Source organism: Fusarium oxysporum, chromosome 6 (genome assembly GCF_000149955.1).
Source record: "Fusarium oxysporum f. sp. lycopersici 4287 chromosome 6, whole genome shotgun sequence".
Taxonomy (NCBI): Eukaryota; Fungi; Ascomycota; class Sordariomycetes; order Hypocreales; family Nectriaceae; genus Fusarium; species Fusarium oxysporum.
Window position 1 is genome coordinate 3,668,178 of NC_030991.1, and position 25,140 is coordinate 3,693,317.

A 25,140-nucleotide genomic window follows, 5' to 3' on the forward strand; every position below is an offset into this window, starting at 1 on the left:
TTTTCGATTGCATGCATGGGTCGATCATAGAGAATTATGCGCGTTAGTTCGGAACGAACTTGGTAGTATATCATTCTAATGATACTGCCACAGCCGGGAATGCTTGCCAGCTGAGGCCGGAGTGACCAGCGTGTTGAGGCTTATGGCTGCGAGCTTATATCACCACAATGGCGTAGACCAGCGTGCCGTACGTACCCTTTACCGTAGGAGATATCTACTACAAGGATAGCTCGGTTAGTCTCCCTTTAGAAACTTCATAGTGTTATATATACCTATCAAGTCCGTCTGCTGAGATTGATCTCGAGGGGCTCGTTAGCGTCCATGCTATATGTTCAGAAACATGTTTGCCTTTCAGTAGATAGCGACAATTACTCAATGCGTTTCCACCCCCAGTTGCACTAGTCAGGTGTTTGTTCAGCAGTCTGCCATATTGCCTTGCCTTGGTGCAAGGGCGTCGCGCAGTCTGGTCCCTGGAAAGATCGCGAACAGCCCCATAAATCAGTGTCATCGTGGATACACTGGGCACTACGTTGTGAGCCAGATGTGTTATTTGCCGTTGAGACTTGTGGTTGAGAGCTCATATCACGACTGAGAACTTAGTACTGGGTACTAGGGTCAAAGGTATCACCTCTCTCCCTCTATCTGTAATTCTTGTCGGAGAAGACGTGTGACTGGAGTACAAGAATTTCGAGTCGCGGCGAAGAGATCGAGACATAGGATCGAAAGGCAAAGCCATGACCCTTGGAATTGATGAGAGCCATGGGATTGATAGACTCTTGGCTAGCTAGGTAGTATTCACGATGCCAGGAACTACACATCTTCTTCAAGTTTGAAACGTTCTCCAGCCCGTCAGAGGGAGAACTCAAAACCAAGGTCGCTCGCTGCATGCTTGGCATTAGTCGCCTCTGATAGCGGTGTCCTAGCAGCATTCTCGGCCTCCCTGGTTTCTCTTGCATGTCGATCCTTGACGTCATCGTATAAGTGACAGTTCCCCTCCTTTCCACCTAGAGACGCGTCGTTGAAGTGACTGTAATTACAGGGTTGGGAGCAAACGTAGCACTGCACGTTTTGACAGCCCGTTCGGGTACAGGTCATCTTATTGCAGCCCGCCTCTTTGACAAACGGGGTTTCGCCTACCAAGATCATTGCCGAACATACATCTAGAGTGTGGGAACGTACATCTGTTACATTTGCGAATGACTGCATTCGACATGGCTTCCTCGACCTTGTGCCTACCATCAGCACTTCTCGCAGCGGCTGCCTCTGTACATGTCATGGGGATATGAGTTTTCCGATTACACTGGCGGCAGCTTATGATTTCGCACTCAGGATGTCTGCACTTGAACTCCTTGTTAGCAGATACCGGGGGATACACTTCTGCATAGGAACAGAAGGGGCATCTAGCCAGATCTGTCATGTTGGCCAGGCGCAAGTTCGTTTCTTGCTCGCAGCGGTCCCATGCAAGAGAGAGTCCTTCGTCCATGAATTTGCCTCGTTCCCCCCTTGGCAAGCTGGCTTCACAGCTGTTCATGGACATACAAACTATGTGAAGTTTGCCGAGGGCGACCTGCGACTCGACGTACCGCCGAGAACAGACTTTGCAGAATGACTAATGGTTGTTAGCTGCACTCGAGATGATGGCATTGCACTTACATGAGCAGGCTCTCCACCACAATGAACGGCTTGGCCTATCGGAATCTCATTAAAGCAACACTCACAGCTCATCGACGGATCTCCAGACTTGGGCGATTTGTTGTCATATTGTTTGATGTTCCTTCGTTTGCTTTTGCCGTCTTGTGTGTCGGCTTCGCCTTTCCTTTTTCGCAGTTGCTTTTGTATGGTTTACCCGACTCCTGACGATCTAAGATCCGGTTTATCACTTTGTCTGGGTCGAACCCCAATGGCTTTGCGACTGACTGAAGATAGTCAGGGCATATGTCCGGAAACACTTTTGTGACAGCAGAACGGCAATTGCGGCTCATGTTTCATCCTATGAAATGCTCGGCCGCAGTGCCTCAGTTAAAGTATGGACGAGCTGCTACTTCTCGAGGTATGGGCTGGTTAATGACGAGAGGAGAAAACTGCGAGCGTAAACCGTGGACAACATATGCCATTTCTATTTCTACAATCACCTGACGGACTCCTAAATATCCTCGACGCGCCACTGAGCGTGGAGAGGACCCTCAATTTCTGCCTACAACGCTGCCTTCGTCGTCAGTAGCTCCATACCAAAGCCGCCGCCTTCGGGACACGCCGACCTTATAGTATCCAATCATGCATTCATGAAGGGAAAACTGCCAATCTTCTTCAATCCAGCCCTGCACTTCAGCTGCGTCACCACCGGAATTCTGTCAGATGCCGATCCGTGCAGATATAGAAGGGTGTGGATGATGCGCTCGACGCCGTGAAGAGGGGGTGAAGTTGCCTTGACAATCAACAGAGAGTATTCCGACATCCCCACCCTTCGTGAAGTAGAGCATCCGGGGTGCTAGGAATCCAGGAAAGTAGGAAATAGCCACTGTGCATCCTATAGGGGATGCGTAAGCCGTGTGAAGTCAGACCTTCCGCTACAAGGCTAAGCAGCAAGGAAGCCACGACCAGATTCAAGGCTAATACTCGAACATCAAGTTATTTCAATGTGTATTGAGGCAGTGCGGCTCGTTCACCAAAATTCTGCGCAAGATGTCATGGAACAATACGACAATAAATCACTCTATGGACATAGCCACCCGATACACTCTACTCATCGGCGCGCGGACGTCTGCAGCCAACGTCATTCGCGTTGGACCGGCGAAGATGCAAGTCCACAGCATGATCTCATGATGATGAATGCATGGAAATGGAACCATGAAAGTGAAAAGAAGGCGTGGAATGTTAGCTCGAGCAAAGTTGGAGGCACCAAGCCGGGCGAATACATGTATATCTACGTGCCTAAGCCCTTTCTACATCCACCTAACTCTGCCCACTCTCTTACATCTCATAGCAATATCAATTTGCCATCATCTATTACTCGAAAGCCGGTTTTTATTGACAAAAAGTTTGTTTGGTTGGCTCTACAATGGCCCGATTTAGCGCAGACTATACAGATTCTGAGACCGACGGTGAGTATTTAGAAAGGGTTTATGAATACTTCTTACTGACTCGATTTCCTCCACAAGGTCAAAAATTCAACCCAGGCAATCAACGGCGCGCCTTTAGAGTCCGATCACATAGCTGCCAGACCCGTCATGAGGAGTTGAAGAATAGGGTCGCCGAAGTTGAACGACTGCTGCAGAAAATTAGGGACGCTGAGGATACTCGAATCCCCCATCAGAAACCAAGAAGTTGGTTTGAGACATTTCTCTCTTTGATCGCCCTTATATCACTACTTTTGAGGTTGGCTTGACGGAGAAGGACGATCATCATCTCTCTGGGGTACTAGACTTGTCATCATATTCTCTTCTAGTAGTATTCTTAATATTTATTCCTGCTCATAAACATACCATCGGTTCTCCATCAACAAATGTGATGTACTACGATGAGCATTAGGCTTCCAGGAAAGGGAATATCCACCAAGCATATAGCAGGCAACAGCGTGAGTACCTAAGCCTGAGCTTCAGAGAAGTCATTGTGCTAACGTATTGGCCAGAGAAAGGGCGAGATAATCGGTAAAGAGGACGAGGTGTTCTGTGCGAAGGCCGCACCACCTATTAAATAAGAATGGTGGAACGTTGCGGCGACGCAAGAGCTACCTTGATTAACTCAAGATAGGTTTTCAGCAATAGGTTTTTATCTAGACTACCGAGGCATAACTGCAAATGACCTTGGACAATGTTTCAACTGCAATGACCCATCCAACCTGCTGAGTCATGTGTTGTCTATTTGGCGTTGCTTCGAAGCGCGCCACGGAACTGCTCATGGGTACTGATGATTATTCATCTGCCTGCGTCGATAGGTTTCATTACTCACCAGATATTGAAGGAGCCAGAAGGGGCCTGTATAAATATATCACGGAAAGGGAGTTGATACGTGTATTGCAAAGCGAGTCCCAGTTCGTCGCCGGAGTGTGTGTTTGCTCTACCTACAGCACTACAAGAGCAGTAAATAGCTAAAGCTTACGCGAGCCACGAAAATAGCAAAATATCCATATATCTATCTTCTTTTTCCTAATACTTCATGGGATCATTGCCATTCGAACATGAATAGGTGTCTACCCACGCCGGTCATAATCCCTAAAAATGCAAAAAAGGAAGAGTCCTTTCGTAAAACAACAACTTGAAGAGTTCCTAGGTTAATATATTTGCAGGCTGCCGCCTCTCCAGATTTGCCGGATCTCCTCGTCTATCGTATTTCTCCACCATGTTCGTCATGGAAATAAAGAATTTCATATCGCTCGGTTCCTTAATTTTGGCCCACAATTCCGTCCACTTGATCCACATCCACTGAACATGCTTATGTGGCTCCTTCAACTGTACAGAAAGATATGTTAGCTGCTACGGAGGCTCTTTCTGCCAAGAATAAATAGGATACTTTGGAGACCTCCACAAGTACTAACCTCTGGTTGCTGATTAGGATCTGTCTGCACCACGACATAGAAGTGGCAACGCCAAAATTGATCTAGGCAGTCGTCTGTTACGCCCCAGATGGGTTCGTCCCCAATTGGACGAATTTTCACCTTCAAGCCGACTTCCTCTTCGCACTCGCGCACGACAGCCTCTTCTGGAGTTTCACCGTCATCGACCTTACCGCCTGGAAATGCCCAAGAGTCTATTGGCACAGAATAGTTAGTCGAATCCAACAGGTTCATGCATACACCAGCGCGGTATGTACCTGGCGGCCCATTCTCTAATATTTCCCGAGTTTTGAGTCTCTTCTCTAGGATGAGAACCTGTTCACCGTGAACAATAATCCCCATAGTGCCATTCATCTGGGGAGTGTCGTAGGTTGGGCGTTCGTTGGAGGACATGGTGGACGGGGTGGCTATGCGAGACAATGATATATTTTATGGTTCAATAAAAAAGGTTGGATTGAGAAAAGTGTGGAATCTATAAAGATAATGCGTGAAACACGCAAACGTCGCGAGTAGGCGGTGGGTTTATATAGTAACAGTAGCAGGGATTTGAGAAAACGAGAGATCGGGAAACTCGTTCCTTCAAGTCGCGCATAACAACACCTTTATAACTGAAAAGCGGTGAGCGTAAACAATGGTAATTCTGCCAGCCAAAGCATACCGCCTCAACTAGGCCATGCATAACCCCGTAAGTTTGTAAATTCAACCAGGGTTGATGGTGCATAGTGCGCTGAATAGTGTTGCACTATCCCTATTTGCCCTTACGTGGCTGTGCCGTGTCAGCCTCGCAATCTTGTTACTGTACACCACGCAGGCGCCTGGTGCTGGGGACAATGCAGAGACCAATAATTGGCTCGGTGCTAGATTTCTGATGGGTCGGAGCTTACTGCGGCTGATGAGTTTGCGCTGTTGTATGAGAAGCGAGAAGGCGAACGTGATGATGTCAAAATTTGGTCCCTCATCCGCTGTACTTCATCCAAATGCAGTTATTCGCTGTATTCGAACGCTAGAGCAGATGGATTAGGAAGCAGCTACATGTTCTCAAGCCACACACGCTAGAAGTAAACAGGCCGCAATGTCCAAAACCCAAATTTCGCCGTCATGCATGACATGTAGATTTGTCGCCTTGGCGTATGAAGCTGATTGCCTGTTATTGTATTCATGTTGATGGCCGCTTTGATCAGAAGCAAAATGCGCTTCTCGTTGTCGCAGTGGCATCAAGATTCATGTCTCTCGTATCCTCTATAGTGTCGGCCTCTCTACGTAGTCAATCTTACCAGAAGCTCGTTTCCAACGCAATCTCCGCTTCCCTGACGAGAATAAGCGCTAGTTCAGCTACTCGTCACCTCCAAATCTTTCCTTCGTAGTCAGTCTCGCTTTGGAGCCCTCTTGCAGATGGGGTTAGGCCCCAACGAATGCTCAGTCGCAACATGACCACCGTGATTTTAGTGACGATACTTACCATCGCATCGCACATTAGTACACTCAGTTCTATGTGGTGATTGCAAGCTCTAGGCCGTATGTCGCATTAAACTCAGGATTTTATATGAGTACTACCATCAATCATATTGGTGTCCTGACGAGATCCGGGAACAACGGCAGATGTAACCATCAACGTCGAATATTGTGACTTGTTCACTATTCTGTAAATTAACGAGCACAGTGGGCACTAATCTTTGAGACCCTTCGAGAAGACCCTACGGTTATGGCGGCCACTACCCCTGTGTCCCAATGTTTCAGTGACATTTGTGAAAGAACCTACACTCCTCCCTAAGTGCCCCATACTCCTTTTAGCAGGTAATCGCTCGCTTTCTAGCCACATATTTCGTTTCATGCACCGGCAACGAGATTAGGTTCGCTTTTATAGATAGATGAATACATCCCAACATGGCACGCTTTTTCTCTCTTCTGTATATAGATAGATAAGACTGTGGTGTTTCTTGGCATCTTCTTCTCTACCGTGAAGGAAGACAGGAGGATATGTGCAATATTGGCCGCCAGGGTGAACGCAAGCATCGGGAGGGCTTCAAGACCTCTTCTGGGAAACTTCAGATCCCAAGGGAAGTGAGTAGAAGACATTTGAGAAATGGAGGTGATGTTAGAGGACTGGTGTGTAATAATTGAGCTTTGCTGCATTGAACTAGGAATCAAATCTTCGTTCTTTCCCATCTGCTTCCTTTCCTTATCAAGAATAATTCTGGCCTTGCTGGCGTGGCTACATGCATCAGCTCCAATTTCAAGCCCGAAGAACCAGATTTCAGCAAAAGCATACTGTTGCTGTGACAAGAGTAAAGTATGATCAGGTAACAGGCCAGTAATAAGTGCAATGTTTAGTATCAGCCGCTTTGCGGTTCATCCCGGGTTTTCTGACGATCAAGGCGTCGTACGACAGCACCAAGAACAACCTTGAGAATCCCATCTGCGGTCAAAGCCTTAACGTTGTCCGAAGTGGTAGAATTCCAAGTTACTGTATCAACCATATCGCGAATGTCCTCATCAGCGAGATCATCGTCGAGCTTCCGGAGAGCCTTAGTAGCACCAAAATCGTTGCCAACCTGGAAGAACTGGATACCGACTTGATGAGGGGGTGCCTCGATCTGATCGAGCTTCTTGGCGTGATGAACGATGATACTCTCTGGATCGTCCGAAGGACTTCCGTCTGTGATTACGATGATGTTAACAGGCTTGGTCGAGTCAACATTAGCCGCACGACGGGAAAGGTGGGCGACATAGGGCTTGAGAATGCTGTGAAGACGAGAACCCGTTGGTGTTGCTCCGCAGGGACGGACGGACTTGAACAGATGTTGGACTTGGTTGGCATCACGGATCTGGAAATATCCACCGGGTGCTTGAACTCCAGTTCCGATGGCTGGCGATCGATGGTTCAGGAAGTAGACGTCAATACCGTCGGGGTCGTGGGAAGTACAGATCGGGGCAATAGTGCTCAGAGCCTCTTGAACCTCCCCCCATTGACCAGCCATGGATCCAGAGTCGTCAATGACAAAGATGGTATCGAAAGTTGAGAGGAAGGCAAGTCTATCTTCGGCACTGTTGGTGCTTGATATACTAGGTGCTGGTGAAGCTCCACGCCGAGGAACGTTGAGAAGAGGAGCTGTCCTTTGAGTGGGCTCATAAGCAGGAGGAGCCTCCTCAGGAACATCGAGGAAGGGTTTGCTCTTGGGGGTCGACTTTGAGTTGTTGAAATGTGTGCGATCCTCGACGGAGGACTTCTTGGTTAAGAACTTATTCCTGAAGCGACTAAACATTTTTGGTGATGAAGAAGCTGCGTATAGCGTGTTACGGAAGGTGTTTTTGGTCAGTGCCTGTTGCTGAAGTTTTGGATCAGGCTCTCTTTGGCAGGAAGCGGTATGTCGCGGAATCCAAAGATGGGGGTTTCTTTACAAAGCGCTATTTTTGTGATTTCGGCGTCGCCGGTATTCGCTTGTTGATGATTGCGGTGGGTGATGGTCATGGGCACTGCGACGCTTTATAATGAAAAAGACCCTTGCCATCCATCATTGCACGAGGCTCACAAGGCAGGATCAAATAGCTTATTTGGCATATTGGTGTTTCTATGCCAAGCCCCTGTGCCCCTATGTTATCGAGACGAATTTAGCGTTTGGCAGTGCCCCCAAGGCACAGCCTCGAACTGTTGTTGATGGAGAGGGCGGGGGGGTGTGGAGATCCTACCTGCTATTCAGCTCCCGCACTCTTAGGCTGGAATTCGCCTGGCAATTGTCCAAATTGTTATCAAGTCGAACCAATCAGCACAATTATTGTTCTAAGTGGTCTCCAACCCCAAGCCTTCTATTCTAGCTATATGTCATGAGCAGTTTGCAACTTCCCAAGTAATTACCCCACTTTTGTGGTTGATTTGAATTCGAGGCAAGCCACGGATCACACTTTGCTCTGGAGTAGCCACCGCGACCCGTGAAGAACTAAGCCTCACCAATCCAGTGTCATGGATATGTGAAGAAGTTGGCATCCCAAGCGAGTCCGTCTGGAAAACGCACTGTGAGCTGCTGGTGTATGGCACAACCATTTCTGTAGTCGCGGTCTCACACAATGTTCAACTCGCATACTGTAGAATACGTCTGAATCCAGGAACCGCTGATAAAGGTGCGAATGCATTATATAAATCTACTATTTGGAGTTGGCTATATCCTGCCAACAGAAGACTAAACACAAACACCTCGACGTAAATACATTTGAGATGACTTCTAAAAATCCTTGAAAACATCAGCAACAACAGTATTGACAGAGCACCGCGCTCTTAGAATGGCAAGTCAACCGCGGTGAACCCCTATGACCCACTGATGGGTGCCGAGTTTGAGAACTAGCTAATAATGCATATCCGCCACCGAGTTGATAGTTGAGGGGGAGGTTAAAAGCCACCTTACGCGTACCCCGTTTCTGGCTTCTGTTTCTAGAGAAGAAATCAGGGTTTCACAAAAGGCGGCCTCTGGCCCACTTTACTCAGAACGAAAGTTGGCGGTCTCAAGAAGGAAGTTCATAATTACATCAAATCAAATCAAATCACGAACGTATCTGCTACCAAGACTGACCTCAGGGGCCATAGATTCATTTGTATGGTGATTGAGTCGTTGAAATGGGAAACAAAGATATTTTAGCATGTTGAGGTTTTGGATCCAGCGCGTACCAATTGTGGTTTCAAGAATAATAAATGTTGCTTTTGACACCAGTCGAATTTTCAGGCATCATTTGATATTTTCACAAAGAAGAAGAAAAAAAGGAAGGTACAGATATTTTCAGGTTCAGTTTCCACGTGCAAGATTTAACTTTTCTCTTATGCCTGCTAAAACAGTAAAGTTACAAACATTTATTGGGAAACTGAACCTGAAATTGACTGTAGAAGAAAGAAGGAAAGAGGGAATCACTATCCACAGGTACGTAGCTCGGTCAAACACAAGGGGTGAGACGACAAGCTTTCGCATCTAATGGCATATACAGTGCATCTCGGGTTTTAGTTTTTGAAATTTCATCTTTGATTGCTGCTTCTGCCCGCAAAAATAGCAAGACTATTAATATCGAGAGGGGAGCTGAGCCTGAAATTCATTCCCTGTACATCAATTGTTTAGACATGACTCTCCTCAGTGTATGCCTTACGACACTAGCCGTCATGTCACAAGTACAGCGTACGGTTTTCACTTCCGCAATTCAGCAGCCCGGCTCTCCCACTATACATGAGCGTGAGAACCAATATGTTAATTCTGTGTACTTTGTCAACTGGTGAGCGAAACTCAGACCGTTCATCGGCCAAAGGCCTTCTAACGGTTGGCAAAGGGGAGCTAAACACTGACAATCATTGGGGACAGGGGTATCTATGGCCGCAACTTCCATCCCAAAGACCTCCCCGTCTCAAGCTTGACCCATGTTCTTTATTCTTTTTTGAACATAAAACCCGATGGAACAGTGTAAAACCCCCGAATTTCGAGCCAAAGACGGCAAATCTAATCTCGTCGCTCACACAGATATTCCGGCGACGTATATGCTGACTTGGGAAAGCGCTATGAAGGAGACTGTAGGTTCTCCCATTTGATCCGAATTTTGACGAAAGGAGATACCACCGCCGATGGGCCGGGGTTCCCTTCTGGACTGAAACTGAATCTTTTTCGGCTGACAATATGTTCTTCCTGATGTCTAGCGTTGCGAGAAGATGGAGAGAACGCGTACGGATGTGTCAAACAACTCTATTTGTTGAAGAAAGAGAACAGAAAGCTCAAAACTATGCTTTCGATTGGGGGCTGGACCTGGTCTACAAACTTTCCCGCAGTCGCCAGGAGCTTGCCATCAAGATCTCGGTTTGCCAAATCAGCGGTCTCTCTAATGAAGGACTGGGGCTTTGATGGACTCGACATCGACTGGGAGTATCCTTCCAACTCCGAGGACGCGGAAAACATGGTTCTCCTATTACAGGCAGTCCGAGATGAGCTTGATGCGTATGCTGCAGCCTTCGCACCAAACCACCACTTTCAATTATCCATCGCCGCCCCAGCAGGCTTTGAGCATTATTCCAAATTGCAAATCAGCAGGCTAGCTACTGTTGTAGATCATCTTAATCTTATGGCCTATGACTATGTTTCGACCTCTACTGCAAGCCACAATGCCAACCTATACGCCAATGATCACATTACGGGCGCTACGCCGTTCAACACTGATGATGCCGTCAGAGCATATATACAAGCTGGCGCGCCAAGTGAAAAGCTTATCCTTGGCATACCTATCTACGGTCGCTCATTTATTGGAACCTCTGGGCTTGGAGAGCTTTCCTCTGGTGCTGGACTTGCCGGTAGTTGGGAAGATGGAGTATGGGACTATAAAGCCCTACCTAAAGTCGGTGCTACGGTTTTCTTTGACGACAAGGCCAAGGCATCCTTCAGCTACGATTCGTCGGTCCTTGAGCTAGTATCTTTTGATACGCCACAGGCTGTGCAGGAGAAAGTGTTCTATCTAAAGAGACTAGGCTTGGGAGGATCCATGTTCTGGGAGGCATCTGGCGATAAGGGCCTTGGGTCTGAATCACTAATTCAATCGAGTGCTTCATGTCTTGGTAGCTTGGATGCGACAGAGAATTGGCTTCATTATCCGGACTCAAGGTATCAAAACATTGCATCTGGTATGGGTGTTGGTGATGCTGAATCGCTCACTTAAGACACGACTTGATGGGCATGAAATGTACTATAACTATCACCGAATCACACATGTATGCTTTTGTATTTCTGTACCACAGTCACATGCCTCCAACCTTCACCTTTGCGTGGTCCAAACATCCCTAAGCTGCGGTGGCGATGTGCCGTAGTCTTATGGAATGAATTATGTAGTATCTCAACTGAGCACTATGCTTTACTCGTTAGTCACCACTATTGTAGCAAGGCTGGGTGATCTCTAGTAGTCCCATCGAGCCCAGTCCAATTATAGATAATCTATAGGCACGGCTTCGAGATGTTTTCACCACTGATATCGATGTATCGCTACTTGCTTACAACCTTTAGAAGCCTAGCATTCACTGGGAACTTTCAGATATGGGTACTTGACGCAGCCGTATATTTGCCCTACGGGGCAGGCTCAGATCACAACCGAAGGAAGCCTCATTGTCATACCTAACTATCTACTCAAATCCCCAGAAGCAGGCCCGATCCGCGCTTTACACTGACGTTCTATTGCATTATCGCGTACCAGGCTATTAATTTGCTTCTAGTCCTTCGGGGTCACCTACAGCTGCTCTTTCAGCACATACCTTGGTAGTTTGTAGGAGATTGATCATGTCACCAAGAACTCTCTGCACGTAATCCAGCTGTTTCGATAGTGGTTCACTAAGTGGCAACTGTAGGGCATGGCCGCTTGCCCCCTTGGTCTCGTCGGACATGGTCATAGTGGTTTCGACATCCGATGAACTTAGTGCAATTGTAAGTGCCGGTGCCCTGCGACGCCTCCGTCGTGTTTCCACCCTGCGCCTTTTGCTTCGCAACTGGGGCGATGATGGTACTGATACCTCTCTCACGGGTGAGTCGGGCTCAACAAAGCCTACCAGGTCTCCATTATGATCTGTGTAATCAACATCAGACTCGCTGCCTAAGAGACGCTTTAGCTCATGGTGCCCCAATTATCTGTGAAAGCCTCGCCACCCATACCTGGAGGAGTACTCGAACACGACTCAGTACATGAGGTGTCGTGGCTCATTAAATCAAAGAAATCTTCTACGTCTTTACGCTGCATTTCTATCGGTTGTAGCATGGATGGTTAGAGAAATAGGAAGTTCACTTCGATACAAGCCAGGCGAGCATTCCGTTTATAGTTGACTGCGATACTCTTTTTCTTTTCCCCAAAATGGACGTCTGAGTACCAGTACCCAGCTTCGTATGTGTTTTCAACAGGCAGGATCAAATGGGTATCTAGCTATTTCAGTCGTGTATTCCCGTGAATGAATGTGGGATGTATGTGAAGGTTTTGCGATCATGTGTGGTTAAAAGACGTCGCCAAATGAGACACATAGTCACGCGTACTTGTATAATGTCCTGAGGGTTACTAATTGGCCTTTTGCGACAAAGCTGTGACAGGTAATAGAGCCTGATGTAGTCGGCGGGAACGGTAGCCGCCGATTTATGGGCATTCTGGGTGTTTGCCAGTTTCCCACCCTACATGAATAACATTACTATTCTTGCGAGTGAAAATTACAATTAAAGATGAAATTTTGGACACTCAACCTAGAATAAACTGTATATTATATTTACTAAGAACTTGCTCTGCAGCTATTCTCTCTAGTGCGGTTCGTTCTGCTTCACGGACTACTTCTTGAGCGCTTTCTAAGACCATATTCATAATCGAGCATCCCCCTACAAGGTGAAAGATTTCAGTTTCCATAGGGATCGATGCCCGTTTCAAGTTCTTGTTTTTTACCTTCAAATTAAATTGATAACAGTGATGACAGCATCCCCAAGGGCTGTTCATCTGGCGGTCTTGATGGAAAGACAGCCTTCTGCTCAGCCAATAGACTTCGATGTTCGTGGTGCCGGGGGAACTACCACCGCCTTTGATCTTGCACTGGGTCATCGCCAGCCCAAGACAGGCCAAGAAGCAGTGAAGGAGCGTATCAAGGAACTGAATATCGAAAACGGGAGAGTGCACTACGAAGCCGCCTTTTACGCTAATCTGGCGAATAACGTGTTGAGGAATCTGTTTCCAGTACTACTGTCCCCAATTTCGCTTCTTTGCCTGCTTCTGATGAAAAAAGATCATCTGAAAGATGCTCTTGCTTCTCCCGAGTTGGGGAGATATATAGAGGGTCTGGCGCTCGGATCAAAGACGGGAAGGACACACAATATAGTGGCTTTGAGCCAAAGTGGTATGGCGTCGCAGACAAGCCCGTCTGCCAGCCCAGTCAATTCGCCCACGCATCCGCGGGTGGAAGTCCCATTATCTGGAGAGGCAAAGAAGCCTGATCATACACTATACGGTATCATTGTTAGTCTCACAAGGGATAATGGCAACATGCGGCAGTCGATTGAACTGAACAAAAATCTAGTCCACGTGGTGTTGATAAAATTGATTCGCGAGGTACGAGAGGCAATTCATGGTATCTGCGCAGTTATCAATCAAGCCAATATAGTCATTGGGTACGCCAATAACATGTGGCAACGGGACGTCGGTTCAGGGTCAGCAGTGAGATGGCCCAGCCAACTGAAGCTCCCTACTGCTGATGGCACTGTTCCGAGAAGGAAGAATTCCTTAGTGTGCAGCCTTCAGCCATTATCACTCAGCAGCAGGCAACCTAATTTTAGTCCAGGACGGGCTGAAAGCAGGTCCACGATTGAGTTAATGCGCCGATACGACATCCTGCAATATCAATCAGCGTGTTACAAATGGTTAATCAATTTGGCAAAGTTGCAACTCCTGCCAGCAATAGAATACCATCTAGTCGAACTAGTATCAGCCATACGGGATTATAGAACCACAAATCGAAATGCCCGCACGTTACTGCGGCATAAACTGAGAAGATCCTTTTAAGTAAACGAAGCATTCTTGTAAGAAATTGGAAAGGGAGAGAAGAACAAAGTGAAAATTCTCTTAACACGTGATATAGTCACTTCATGTCATTATGCAGCAGTGATCCCCCAAGGAAGTCAACAACGTCCACATATCTATCTCATAGTTCAGAATATCCTCATAAATCATACAGTAGAGCTTCTATATATCATCATCGAGTTGTGAACATGTGCCTTTCTCATCACATCTGCCTTAACAGGATTCTTTCTCAGCCGCGTCTTTTGTAAGAAGCCTGCGATTTTGATTTTCCTGACTCTCCAGATCCTGAACGGCCAGTTGATGTAATCCGATTGATACGCTTATGTTCCTCCGAGCCCATATCGATAATATAGCCAGAGCGATTAGTAGGAATGGTACTGCGAAAGTCGAGAATGCTGTGAACTCGGAGGGCAGATTACGAGTGTGTAGCAAAAGGGCGCCAGATACGAGTTCCAGTGCGGCGACTTGTAGTAGGAACTCAGGAATCCAGGACATTGTCAGGTCTGCCATTTCGTACTGGGCCTCTACCGAGCGCGAAGTGCAGTGAACAATGCCAGTTATCAAGACTGCGGAGATGGCCGTAGATGCGGCGCCAGTCAAGAGGGCCAGCGACACCGCCATAGCCCCGCTTAGTCTATCTGCTCGAGATAGATCAAGAATTGTGACCCCTAGCGATAAAATCACGAGCGAACCTATGAAAATGAAAAATGCATGGTAAAAGCGCAAAACTAGGTGAATAGCTCGCAGCAGGCAAGGGTTTGTTCCTTGATGAACTGCTAGAATTAGCCCATCTTTCTGGTTGTGATTAATTTAGCCACTTACATATGAACATGGCAATAAGGTAGGAAGAGATTTCGTTTTTCAAGTGGTAATACGGCTTCATTGGCTACGTGCCTCCCCGACAAGCTACATTTAAGTACCTGTATGGTCGGCCAGATGCTCTGCTCAAGTCTCCTCGCCCTGTATTTTACCATATCTGATAAAGGATAATCCCATTTGCCCCGCAGGTTCGTCGCATTACTACTTGTGTTCTAGATGAGGTCCTACCCATGCTTGATAACAAATCTATCTTTGGATTTTGTTTACTACTTATGGGAGAAAAATCCCCGGTCCCAATTAAATCTATCTGGTAGCACATGATGATGAGAGAGCATATGAGGCATTTAAGCGCAGTGAGGGTGAAGGGAAGCATAATGGAGCTCGAACTCAAAGTTTCCAGCTGAATTATTGTATAGAGGATATGAGGTTAGTACAGTAAATTTCAGGTTCAGTTTCCCTCCCTATATAAGTAACGGTACTATTTTTGCGGTCGGGAAGAATAATTAAAGACAAAATTCGGGACACTGAACCTGAAATGCACTGTACTGTAACTTGTACAAGATGGCAGAGGAATAAGAGTACCTAAGGTTTGGTTATACAGTGCATTTCGGGTTCATTTTCCAAAATTCCACCTTTGATTGCTGTCCTTGCCCGTAAGAATATCAAGATCATTAATATCAAGAGCGAAATTGAACCTCAAATTTCCTGTACATTAGTGCAATGGATACAATGGTCCCCATTAGAACCATAAGCGAAATTTGGGAATCTCTCCCCGTGGATATATACATATATATACTGAATGGTGTTTCGAATCCTCAATCTTGATTTCACCTCTTGTGTTAGTATACACAGCCTTGAGCACCTAGAACCATACTCCAAGATGCCCGACACGAACGATACGAGTACGCCTCTGCCGTATACATCATTATCACTGATGAACGACGGCACTCTTAAGCTCGTGGACGATCGGAACCGGGCCCTCGCTTGCGAGAATGAAAACCTGAAAGCTAAACGCGACGCCTTGGAGAATGAGATCTCTTATAGAGAATATATTGTCTCATTACAACACCTGCTAGCCGCTCTAGGGAAAGAGCATATCCAATTGCTGGAAAGTATTACTGGGAAATAGGACATTTTCTTCTGCTTTAAAGGATAGCCAAAGGAAAGGTACAGGAGCGAGCACATGAGTTTCGTCGGGGATTCTATTGTCGCTTTGGTTTGAAACCTGTCTCTTCGATCTCTGTTGGCACCATCGCTTGCAATAAAGGCGATAACAGGACAATAAGATATATGGTTCTGATTTTTATCACAAGCTTGTCTACAAGGGTCTAAAACCCCTTGACATGACGATTAACCAGATTCGGTATTGCACATCGAATCATCGAATTGAATATTTACAAGGGATTGTCCTGATTTCGGGTCTCCGAACCATTTGCTAGCCTCCGGCTAATGTCGTCATCATCCTGGAGCTGAAATTCGTCTAATTTTTCTAATATGGGCGGTAGAAGATTGTCTATAGTGTCTTTCTGCCACCTAGATAGAGCATATTTAGTAATGTATATAATATGAAAAAAGGACTTTTACTTCTCAACTTACTTCTCAATCTTCGACGTTATGAGGTTCATTACGTTTGAGGTTATTTCTTCCACCACCTCTCTCTTAATCTCCTCTTTCAATTCTTGCTTCATCCTTGGCGAATGCGACGTCCTGAAAGCAAAGAATCAATCAGGAATAGCCTGATAATAAAGTTTCATATTCAAAATCAACTTACTGCTCATACCCGGTTTCGCCGTCGAAATTATTAGCCGTTGACTTTTGCAATCCATATCTAGGGTACCCAGCTGTTAATCGCTCCAAAAAACATGAATGAAACTTTGGAGAACGAACGGATTGATTTCTGCTGGCGGGATGTCTGGAAAAATGTGCCCATCCAGAATCGAGGTGCTTTCTGCAAGCCCCGAAAAACCATTATTAAAATCGAACTCATGCTGAAAGCCAAGGTTGCCTTGATTGGGTAGAACCCCAATTGCATTTGCGTTTGCAATGTCTGAAGGAGTTACCATGTTTGCCTGCGTAATCTGGTGGGAGCCGGGGTTGTAAAGCTGCCCGTTGCTGTGGCGGCCCTGTAAAATGCGGGGTTGCCGCGAAACAAAAGCATCTTGGGTGTGAGATTGGTCGTACGCCATTGGGATGCTCCCGGGTAGCGACAGGCCGTCATTGGCCTGTCGCTGGCTTGAAAGATAACCTTGTGCAAGTGGAGATTGGTGAGAGGGTAGATCCTCGCGATGCTGCGAGTTTGAATGGGTAGAAGAATCGACCTGAGATGGACGCGGGTTACCCTGCGGACCGTTACGATTTTTTCCGGCGCGGCGACTCTCATCGTGCCTTTTTTTAGCCTGGCGCTGGTTTCTTCTTGTCATTTTTCATATATTAGAAGGAAGGAGCTTAACAAAAATTGAGTGGCTCAAGGTAAGAAGCAGGGACTACGTCGTGTTTGTTATCTCCTGGCGATGAAGTTGGAATTATTTCATATGTCACGGGGGGAAACAATTACTGCAAGCCTTTTATTGTTGTTGTCTCTCCCGACAGTTTGGTAAACCCCAATGTGCAGTCATGGGCACGACCAACAAACAGTCAATCGAAGCTGGTCTGGTCGGACGTTGACCCTCCTCGACAAGAAAGGGAAGCATATCATTTTATGAGGTAAATTAGTAGTAAAAGAGACATATTAAAACAAAGTCCTATGTAGGATGTCTAATGCTCGAAGACATGGCCATGCTAGCATTCTTAGAACTTCTCAATCTGATGCTTTTGTCACACGCGCAGGTCTGTCTAGCCAGGAACCTTGTGTCCGATAACGAACGGGCTCCAAATGTATCACGTATTCCCCACATAAACTCACGCAAGTCCAGTCCCACTCTGTGAAATTGAGCTACTATGCACAGTAGCTTTCTTACCCCTGCATCACACAATCACGATGATGGGCTATCATGTCAGGCAGGTGCTCCAGGAACGAATCGTTCTATTATTCACTGTTCTACAGACAGCCACGGAACCGCAGGGCTCTCAGCAAAACAGGTTCTCGACCATACGTCTAAATCCCATCGCGTGACCATTAATAGAGGTGACACTTCGCAACGATTAGACGATGCTCCACTAACCTTCCACTCCAAGCCTAGTACGGATTAGTTTTTCTTTTCTAAAACCCAACTATCAGAGAAGATTGGCAATACAGTGTTCAGCACTGTAGAAAAAGTCGCGGCTCAGACCTTTTTGCCTATTATCAGCGAAGGTGTCCTGTACGATATCACCGACATTAGCACTGTGTGATAAGGCCGCGGAAAGCCTAGCTTCGAGCCAACAGTTAGTAGCCTGGATATGTGCGAAGTCCTTCCTGTTTTGGCACTAGTGTCATGTATCCTCTGTTGGTTGTCCATCACACCTTCTTTGAACCAGACAGCGCACTGGTATCTACCGCAAAAGATGAGTTCGACAACTAGCCTCCAATCGAACCGTATGTCAAGCAATGTCTATAGATTAGTTAGAGTTAGACAGTATACTTGAGGTTTGACTATTATTGGAGCCCTTACCGACTGCCTTGAAAGCGGAAGAGGTTGGGAATTGCCTTTTTTTTTTAGCGGCTAGATGCATCCACTATGGGTGTGAAATTGTGAACAAAGCAAATAACCTACATATCTGGCTCGGAGAGGATCCTTCCCGATCCGCTCGCCCGAGAAGCTTGAGCCGTGTCAGATGGACAAACCGTTGTAGGGATCAAGCCCAGTGCATAACGCTCGGACGTATTTAGAAAAAAAAAAGACCCGCGGCAGGCGGGCCGGCAAGGGGCTGTTGGTGCTACTCGCCAACGGATTGATGGTTATATTAAATGCCGACCATGGGCTAGCTCTTGTCCAACAGATGAAGATACTGTACGCGGTTTTACCTGAATACACCACCTTATCCTTCAGTACCTGCTGGACCAACAATGCAAATTATCCCTGTCAGAACATGGCCATGAGTCAGGTCAGGGGGCAATTTCTCTGCCACGAATCTAAAAAAAGCCTTAACCAAGAACAACAGTACCTATCAGGCCCCTTAAGAAGAGTAATGCATTTTTGACGCTAGAAAGGGTAATCTTAGATGCAGAGATTCTACTAAGATTTTTGCCGAGATCTTGCTATAGTGAAATTCGTCAGGGTAGAAGCAGAAAACTCCAAGCACAAAGCAATGTTCTTTGAAGCGGGCCCGATTTACCCATTCAGTATTAATAATGATGCATATGGATTCGGAAGCGGCAGCCTAACTCGCATGCACTTGACGTCCCGTGATACATACCGCCTCACGATCGACGAGCTGTGATGTCAACGACTGGCGGAGTGGAGCCACCCAAGAGCTTAACCCTGCCTAACGCGAGCGAAGCACGGCACGTACTTCCCTGGACGGAACATCAATGAAACAATCCTTGCTCGAGGAATAATTGCATAACCCGTCAAGATAATGTAACCAGTTTTCAGATCCTTTGAAGAAGATGACTAATCTCTAGTATGATCGAGATTCGGCATATATTTATTCATCATTGCGAAAGAGATGAAAAGCAAGACAGATATAATGGATTGAACCTGGAAAAATGATAACGGGAAAAAGTGTGGCATGGGCCAAAGCTGAACGAATACGACGATGGACGCATTGAATTGGAAAATCCCTCAAACCGTCAAGGGTCAAGATCCTCCCCCCACCGCCCCACTCTTTCACACATTAGATATATCTCAACAATCATCATTGTCAACGCACCTTGGACCCGACACTCTGGTACCGAGTCTCTGAGTAACCTGATTTTCTAACCAGCTAACTCGAAACCGCCATGTTGAACATCCGCCCTGTTGCTGTTGGCTTCAGCTGTTGGTTCGACAATGCATGATGCATTATCACCTGGTTTCTATCTTTCACAGTTTTTCGTCACATCCGGAGCATCCTTACGATCTGCAGCTTGCGCTCTCCGTTTAGCAATCATGGCCTGTAGGTCCCATATCGGCTATTTGCCCTCGAGCCCATATGGTTTTTCTTTGCAGAACTGGGAGGCAACATCCTTGGTCCAATATGGAACTGTTTCACAAGGCCGTAGGCCGATGGCCGATGTTGGAGCTTGGCTGTTGGTTGGTATTGTCTGCACCCCGGCAAGACATATGGAAGTAGGCAAAGTGTCTAGTAGAGAGACTGTCGACTCGTTCCGAGGACTTCGAAGATGATAATTGCCATCTGCAATTACTGCGACTCTTGATCTGCGGCAAACATGGGTGCGCGTAAACCCAACGACTCTGAGGGATACAGGAAGCAAGCCGTCCGAAAGAGGAGCGAAACAGGAATGAGGAGTGCCTTCCACTTCGCCCAAGATTGCGGGACCCTTGCGGCGTTCTTGTTCTATGATCCCTTTCAGAAAAAATACCGGGGTGTTCACAAGAGTCCGCCTGATATGCCAGACCCTGATTGGAATGAAGTGGTAGGCAAAGCACCCAGACCCTGAAAATCGTGCTTCGTAGCGCTGACAGTAGGGGGCAGATGAAAACGATCATCAGTGAGCAGGTTGTTGAGAATGGTGAGCTTGTGAAGGCCTCCAGCCGAGGACGAAAAAGAACGACAGGCTCTGCTCGGGCCAAGCCGACAAAGGTGCAGAAATCGATAGGAGATCCGCCTCGACGGCGAGGAAGGCCGCGCAAGAATCCCATCCCACCACAAACACCACCTCCCCGCCGCGAATCTGTTGTTGATGTAATCACAGTCGCTGGCGATGAGTCACCTTGTTCATCAGAAAGTAGGCACAGACCTCAGATCCAACAGACCCCAATCTACGATGCCGGCACTTATCCCGCCCTTGAGATTGAAGAAACGCAAATTTCTTCCGGGTTAGCAAGCCCTGTCCGGGTAGTCTGCACACCACGCATTTCGACTTCAGGTGCCCTAAACGAAAGGACTTCTGCATCAGCCGAGGTTAAGGCGCCGAATGATTACGATCGTTCGTCCCGCGCAGACGACAGTGGTAGGCCTACCCAAGCTGGTCCTTTTGAGTGGATAGGAACAAGCCATACTTGGGGTGACCAATATACTCTCGATGATTTTGGCTTTGGCATTGCCACACCGAAATTCGATCCGTTGGCTGAGAGCCACTCAGCCGCGGCTGATGGCCAAGCCCTCGAGCAGCACCGGCATCCCTCGCATGCCAATGACATCCAGGTGCCCGGTGAAACAACCAACAGCTACTGTGTGCATGGTCCCGACGTACTTGCGACACCGACTTCGCCGCAACAGGCGGTACACCCTACATCTACGACGCCGCCAACGGTGCGCGGAAGTATGCATGCCGTGACTAGTTCAAATCTTGCGAAGAGAGTCGTCAAGCGACCAAACCGGGCTGAGGTCTTCGCCATGTTGCAAGCAACTCTTGACCAATTCAATGCGCGGCATTCCCAAGCGTCTACGGAAATTGGTAAAAAGTATGATATTTGTGTTCCAACTCCCGCTGCTATTATGGTTTGATGGCATGCGTTAGCGATATACTTGGATACATACATACTGTTCCAAGGTGCCAGAACAAGACATTCTTTACGACTACTAGTACATGGATTCTAAGTAGAATTATCTTTCTTTAAGCTGCATATGGCAGAACAAATAAGCCTTTCTTTTCTTCTTTACTTATTTTTTACCTACTATATAACCGTGTGATTCGTGTTGTGACTAAACGAGAATAAAGAGTATAGTACCAGATAGTCTAGACCTATTACATTGAAACGTCCGCATGTCTTGATTCGGCGATCTCTTTTGTCACGCAAGAATCTTCTCTAATGCTCTAAGGCATGTATGCAAAAGCTAGGTAATTTAAGAAGGTCTGGCCTGCTGCTTCGCGAGATTATCATTGGTTAGACACTTGTTGGCGAGGATAATCCATGATAAGCTTAATGGCGGGGGCCAGACGTTCGTGGACCTCGAGATCTGTGTTCATATATTCTCCGTTCAGCTCATGTCCTGCTGATATTTGACATTGTAGGCGTGCAAATAGTAGCAAATCTGAAGACCGAAAAGAGCTTCCTTCAAATTTGTGTCCTATAAATTAGTCGGTATCTCTATGCTCTTACATATCACAAAACCATGACAGTGATCCTGAAGCAGAAGTCACTTAAAACTCTAAGGCGAGCTAGAATGAAACTTGCTTCGTCGCATGCACACCGTGGGTTATACCACCTTTTGACGGAGGAGCAGGTCGAGCCCTATTCACCTGGCACGTCAGAAAGGAGATGGGAGACGAGCTGTTCCTCACCCGACAGTAAACCGGAAATCCCTATACCGCCAGTCTGTAGTAACAGTTTAAGGGAGAGTCATAAAGGAATTGAGAACTATTGTAATATTCCCGGTATTGTGATTCACCCGCCACCAGTGGAGGACAGCTCCAAAGGAACGAAAGAAGACGAGATGGATGTATTGTGTCAACGCGTTAGCGAGCAGCTGAAAGTGTGTTCTGGGCGCTGAAGGGAAGTATCTAGAGCACAAGTAAAGCGCAACACATTTAAGTGCTTGGAAGATTCGGAACCACATATTCCTGTTACTATAGATTCTTTTGAGGAGCATAAATAACCTTTTGTCTTTGACGGCCGTGCTTCCGCTTCTTAATATTGTATCTGCATTCGTTCTAACGTCCGTCTGTACTCCTTGCGATATTTCTCTGCCATAAACTTCCGTCAATGAGATTTTGGCAAACTTTCATGGACTTAGAAAGATCGAGCAAGCGTAAGGACCTGTTTTCCACTCGCAGCTTCGATTTCAACATGGCGCAGTAAAGTTGATCGATCGAGACTTCAGCTGGCGACTGGATGTTTTGAATATGATGCGGCAAGTCGGCGTCAGCCATCAAACCATAAATACACTGGTTTTCGAAATCAGATAGCCTATGGTCAAAAAGGTGCCAGAAGGCACTCTTGATGCCTCCAGATGCTTCGAGGAGGCCATGCCCGAGTGCTATTATATGTCCCGTCTGGCCTTGATCCAACGTCTCTGTTTCTAGCCATTCAGATCTCTCGAAGAATATTTGAAGCATGGATATTTCATCTCGTGCCATCAAGTCTCTCGGCCCTTGGGAGTGGTAATCGGGGTATAAGCTGAGAGCCATGATCTGAAGATATAAACAGAACCGGGTCACAGTTGGCCTATCAGCTTCCTGGGCAGAGTGGTCAGCGATATATCGCTCGGGTAATCCCCCCTTGAGGGATTTCCGTAGTATTTAAGCCCACATGCCTTTAAGTTATCACCGAGTGCCTTCCAGTGGGCTAAAAGTCTTTTGGTATGTTGTTGGCTTCTGTCATTCATGGCTTTGGATATAGTCTTTCCTTTCCTACCTGTTGGTTAAAGTTGCTAACAAAGTATTAACTTAGTTTAGACTCTTTTGTTTATGAAAAGATATATATGCAGTATGTCAGATGGACGATGAATTTGTGCTATTAGAGCATATCAGCTACTTATCTCTTCTCTTCGTCAAAAGTGGATCCACTTCGCTCTCATGATGTAACCTGGGCTTTTTTTTTTTTTTTTGACTTGTTGCTAGATGAGCCTTGATGAAGAAATCTTAAATTACATACCCTATATCTTATAACCCGATGCTGTGTTAGAAGTGGGCTCTTTAAAACACCCGCCAGCATTCAACCTTTCTTTTTCATTCTTTGCCTCCTTCCCCCCTCAACTACATGGGAATTTCAAGTTTAGTTTCCCTCCCGATATGAGTAATGTTACTGATTTTGGGGGTCAGAACAACGATTAAAGATGAATTTTTAGAAACTGAAACCGAAATACACTGTATAGTACAGGATGGTGCGGGTCCAGCGTCAGTAGTCTATTATTGTAGTTTTAATGGAAATACCCCAAAACGGACCAAGCGTGGCGCATGCCATGTGCACAGATAAAGCCGAAATCAACTCCCGCCACGTCTCAGTCATAATAGCACCTCGATGCTTCGGCGTCTGGGATGTGGAGATCCGTATCGAGACCGACTTACAATTACTTGCTTCTTATAAGGCACACCCTGAACTATCCTAATCTTCTTATCCGGCCCTATACGGTGCCTAAATTCCTTTGTGATCACTGTTGCTCATTCAAATGCTGTTAGTGAGTGGGAAGGGCAGGGATCGTGCTAGCGTCATTGGCACACTGGGCATGCGCCATATTTAGTCCGTTTTGGGGCACTGTCAATAACACTACAATAGTAAACTACTGACGCTGGACCTGCACCATCCTGTATTTAGATATATATATCTCCAGAACAATACCCCCCTCCTAATGCTGGGTATGGCGCGTAAGGCGGGGGTGGCTCTCTTCCATCCGGTAGTATACACAGATCCAACATCTTTTCCGACACCGATTCACCCATCAAGGATAATGAGGCGGTACCTGGGTAATCTGGCGGAGCTGGGAGATTAGATTGCACATCATAGCCGCTGTTTGTAGGCAGAAGTGGTCTCTGTCTGTTTAGATACGGTATGTTAATATGTTGCCCTAATGTGCTGGTATTCGCGTTCATGTTCTGAGCCTGAACGCGACTTTTCGTCTTCGTATTGAAAGCCTGAAAACTGAGGTTGATCTTTCGCATTTTCGTTTTAAACAAAATAGACAACGTCCAGGCAGTGTTACCTGGCCTCTCCGAAAAATGCACCCGCGGGATGAGAGGTCCAAAAGAAGGTAGAACCATTCTTTTACTACAGACATTTTCAGGTTCAGTTTCCACGTGCAAGATTTAACTTTTCTCTTATGCCTGCTAAAACAGTGAAGTTACAAACATTTATTGGGAAACTGAACCTGAAATTGACTGTACAGTATACAACTGAAATAAAACTTGCTATGTACGGTTTCAGATAACACTACCGGAGGCTTAGCCTGTGCTCCGGTGGTCATAGGCTTTGATGTAAGAACGAAATGTAGGGAGTAAAAACAGGCTGCTTCCTACTTTCCACGTTAAAGCCTGGAATAGGCAGGGAAAGGGCAGATGTATTTAAAAGTTTCTGGTGTTTCGCTAAGAGTTACGACGAGGGACCCAGTACAAAGAGGTCAGACGACGGATGATGGGAAATACTATTCTAAGCCGCGGTACATTTGGCACCCCAGAGCACAAGGCCATTTATTACCTTCAGAGTCAAAGACAATAGGGCCCCATATCCTGGTCAACACAACTCCCAGCTATGGCAGGAATAGGTGTC

At 46.6% G+C, this 25,140-nt stretch overlaps 9 protein-coding genes across 9 annotated transcripts; 3 read left to right on the forward strand and 6 right to left on the reverse strand.

Moving 5' to 3' along the window:
• Positions 1–2,143: 2,143 nt before the first annotated feature.
• FOXG_21370 (uncharacterized protein) lies at positions 2,144–2,455 on the reverse strand (the record flags this gene model as incomplete). The annotated part of the gene is made up of 2 exons (XM_018401704.1): positions 2,144–2,194; positions 2,339–2,455. The coding sequence occupies 2 exons, from the start codon at positions 2,453–2,455 to the stop codon at positions 2,144–2,146; spliced, it is 168 nt and encodes a 55-aa protein (XP_018253581.1).
• A 1,810-nt stretch (positions 2,456–4,265) lies between these two features.
• FOXG_14045 (uncharacterized protein) lies at positions 4,266–4,945 on the reverse strand (the record flags this gene model as incomplete). The annotated part of the gene is made up of 3 exons (XM_018394111.1): positions 4,266–4,448; positions 4,535–4,746; positions 4,810–4,945. 3 exons carry the CDS (start codon positions 4,943–4,945, stop codon positions 4,266–4,268), a joined length of 531 nt encoding a protein of 176 aa, XP_018253582.1.
• A 1,940-nt stretch (positions 4,946–6,885) lies between these two features.
• Positions 6,886–7,815, reverse strand: FOXG_14046 (uncharacterized protein; the record flags this gene model as incomplete). The annotated part of the gene is made up of 1 exon (XM_018394112.1): positions 6,886–7,815. The coding sequence occupies one exon, from the start codon at positions 7,813–7,815 to the stop codon at positions 6,886–6,888; it is 930 nt and encodes a 309-aa protein (XP_018253583.1).
• Positions 7,816–9,689: 1,874 nt separating this feature from the next.
• FOXG_14047 (uncharacterized protein) lies at positions 9,690–11,221 on the forward strand (the record flags this gene model as incomplete). Its single annotated transcript, XM_018394113.1, has 4 exons — positions 9,690–9,799; positions 9,886–9,984; positions 10,042–10,091; positions 10,215–11,221. 4 exons carry the CDS (start codon positions 9,690–9,692, stop codon positions 11,219–11,221), a joined length of 1,266 nt encoding a protein of 421 aa, XP_018253584.1.
• Positions 11,222–11,764: 543 nt separating this feature from the next.
• On the reverse strand, positions 11,765–11,942 carry FOXG_14048 (uncharacterized protein; the record flags this gene model as incomplete). Its single annotated transcript, XM_018394114.1, has 2 exons — positions 11,765–11,782; positions 11,808–11,942. 2 exons carry the CDS (start codon positions 11,940–11,942, stop codon positions 11,765–11,767), a joined length of 153 nt encoding a protein of 50 aa, XP_018253585.1.
• A 1,049-nt stretch (positions 11,943–12,991) lies between these two features.
• FOXG_21371 (uncharacterized protein) lies at positions 12,992–13,842 on the forward strand (the record flags this gene model as incomplete). Its single annotated transcript, XM_018401705.1, has 2 exons — positions 12,992–13,729; positions 13,783–13,842. 2 exons carry the CDS (start codon positions 12,992–12,994, stop codon positions 13,840–13,842), a joined length of 798 nt encoding a protein of 265 aa, XP_018253586.1.
• Positions 13,843–16,305: 2,463 nt separating this feature from the next.
• On the reverse strand, positions 16,306–17,331 carry FOXG_14049 (uncharacterized protein; the record flags this gene model as incomplete). The annotated part of the gene is made up of 4 exons (XM_018394115.1): positions 16,306–16,444; positions 16,508–16,618; positions 16,683–16,723; positions 16,972–17,331. 4 exons carry the CDS (start codon positions 17,329–17,331, stop codon positions 16,306–16,308), a joined length of 651 nt encoding a protein of 216 aa, XP_018253587.1.
• Positions 17,332–20,201: 2,870 nt separating this feature from the next.
• Positions 20,202–21,442, forward strand: FOXG_14050 (uncharacterized protein; the record flags this gene model as incomplete). The annotated part of the gene is made up of 2 exons (XM_018394116.1): positions 20,202–20,408; positions 20,468–21,442. 2 exons carry the CDS (start codon positions 20,202–20,204, stop codon positions 21,440–21,442), a joined length of 1,182 nt encoding a protein of 393 aa, XP_018253588.1.
• A 1,147-nt stretch (positions 21,443–22,589) lies between these two features.
• FOXG_21372 (uncharacterized protein) lies at positions 22,590–23,066 on the reverse strand (the record flags this gene model as incomplete). The annotated part of the gene is made up of 1 exon (XM_018401706.1): positions 22,590–23,066. One exon carries the CDS (start codon positions 23,064–23,066, stop codon positions 22,590–22,592), a length of 477 nt encoding a protein of 158 aa, XP_018253589.1.
• Between the last annotated feature and the right edge of the window lie 2,074 nt (positions 23,067–25,140).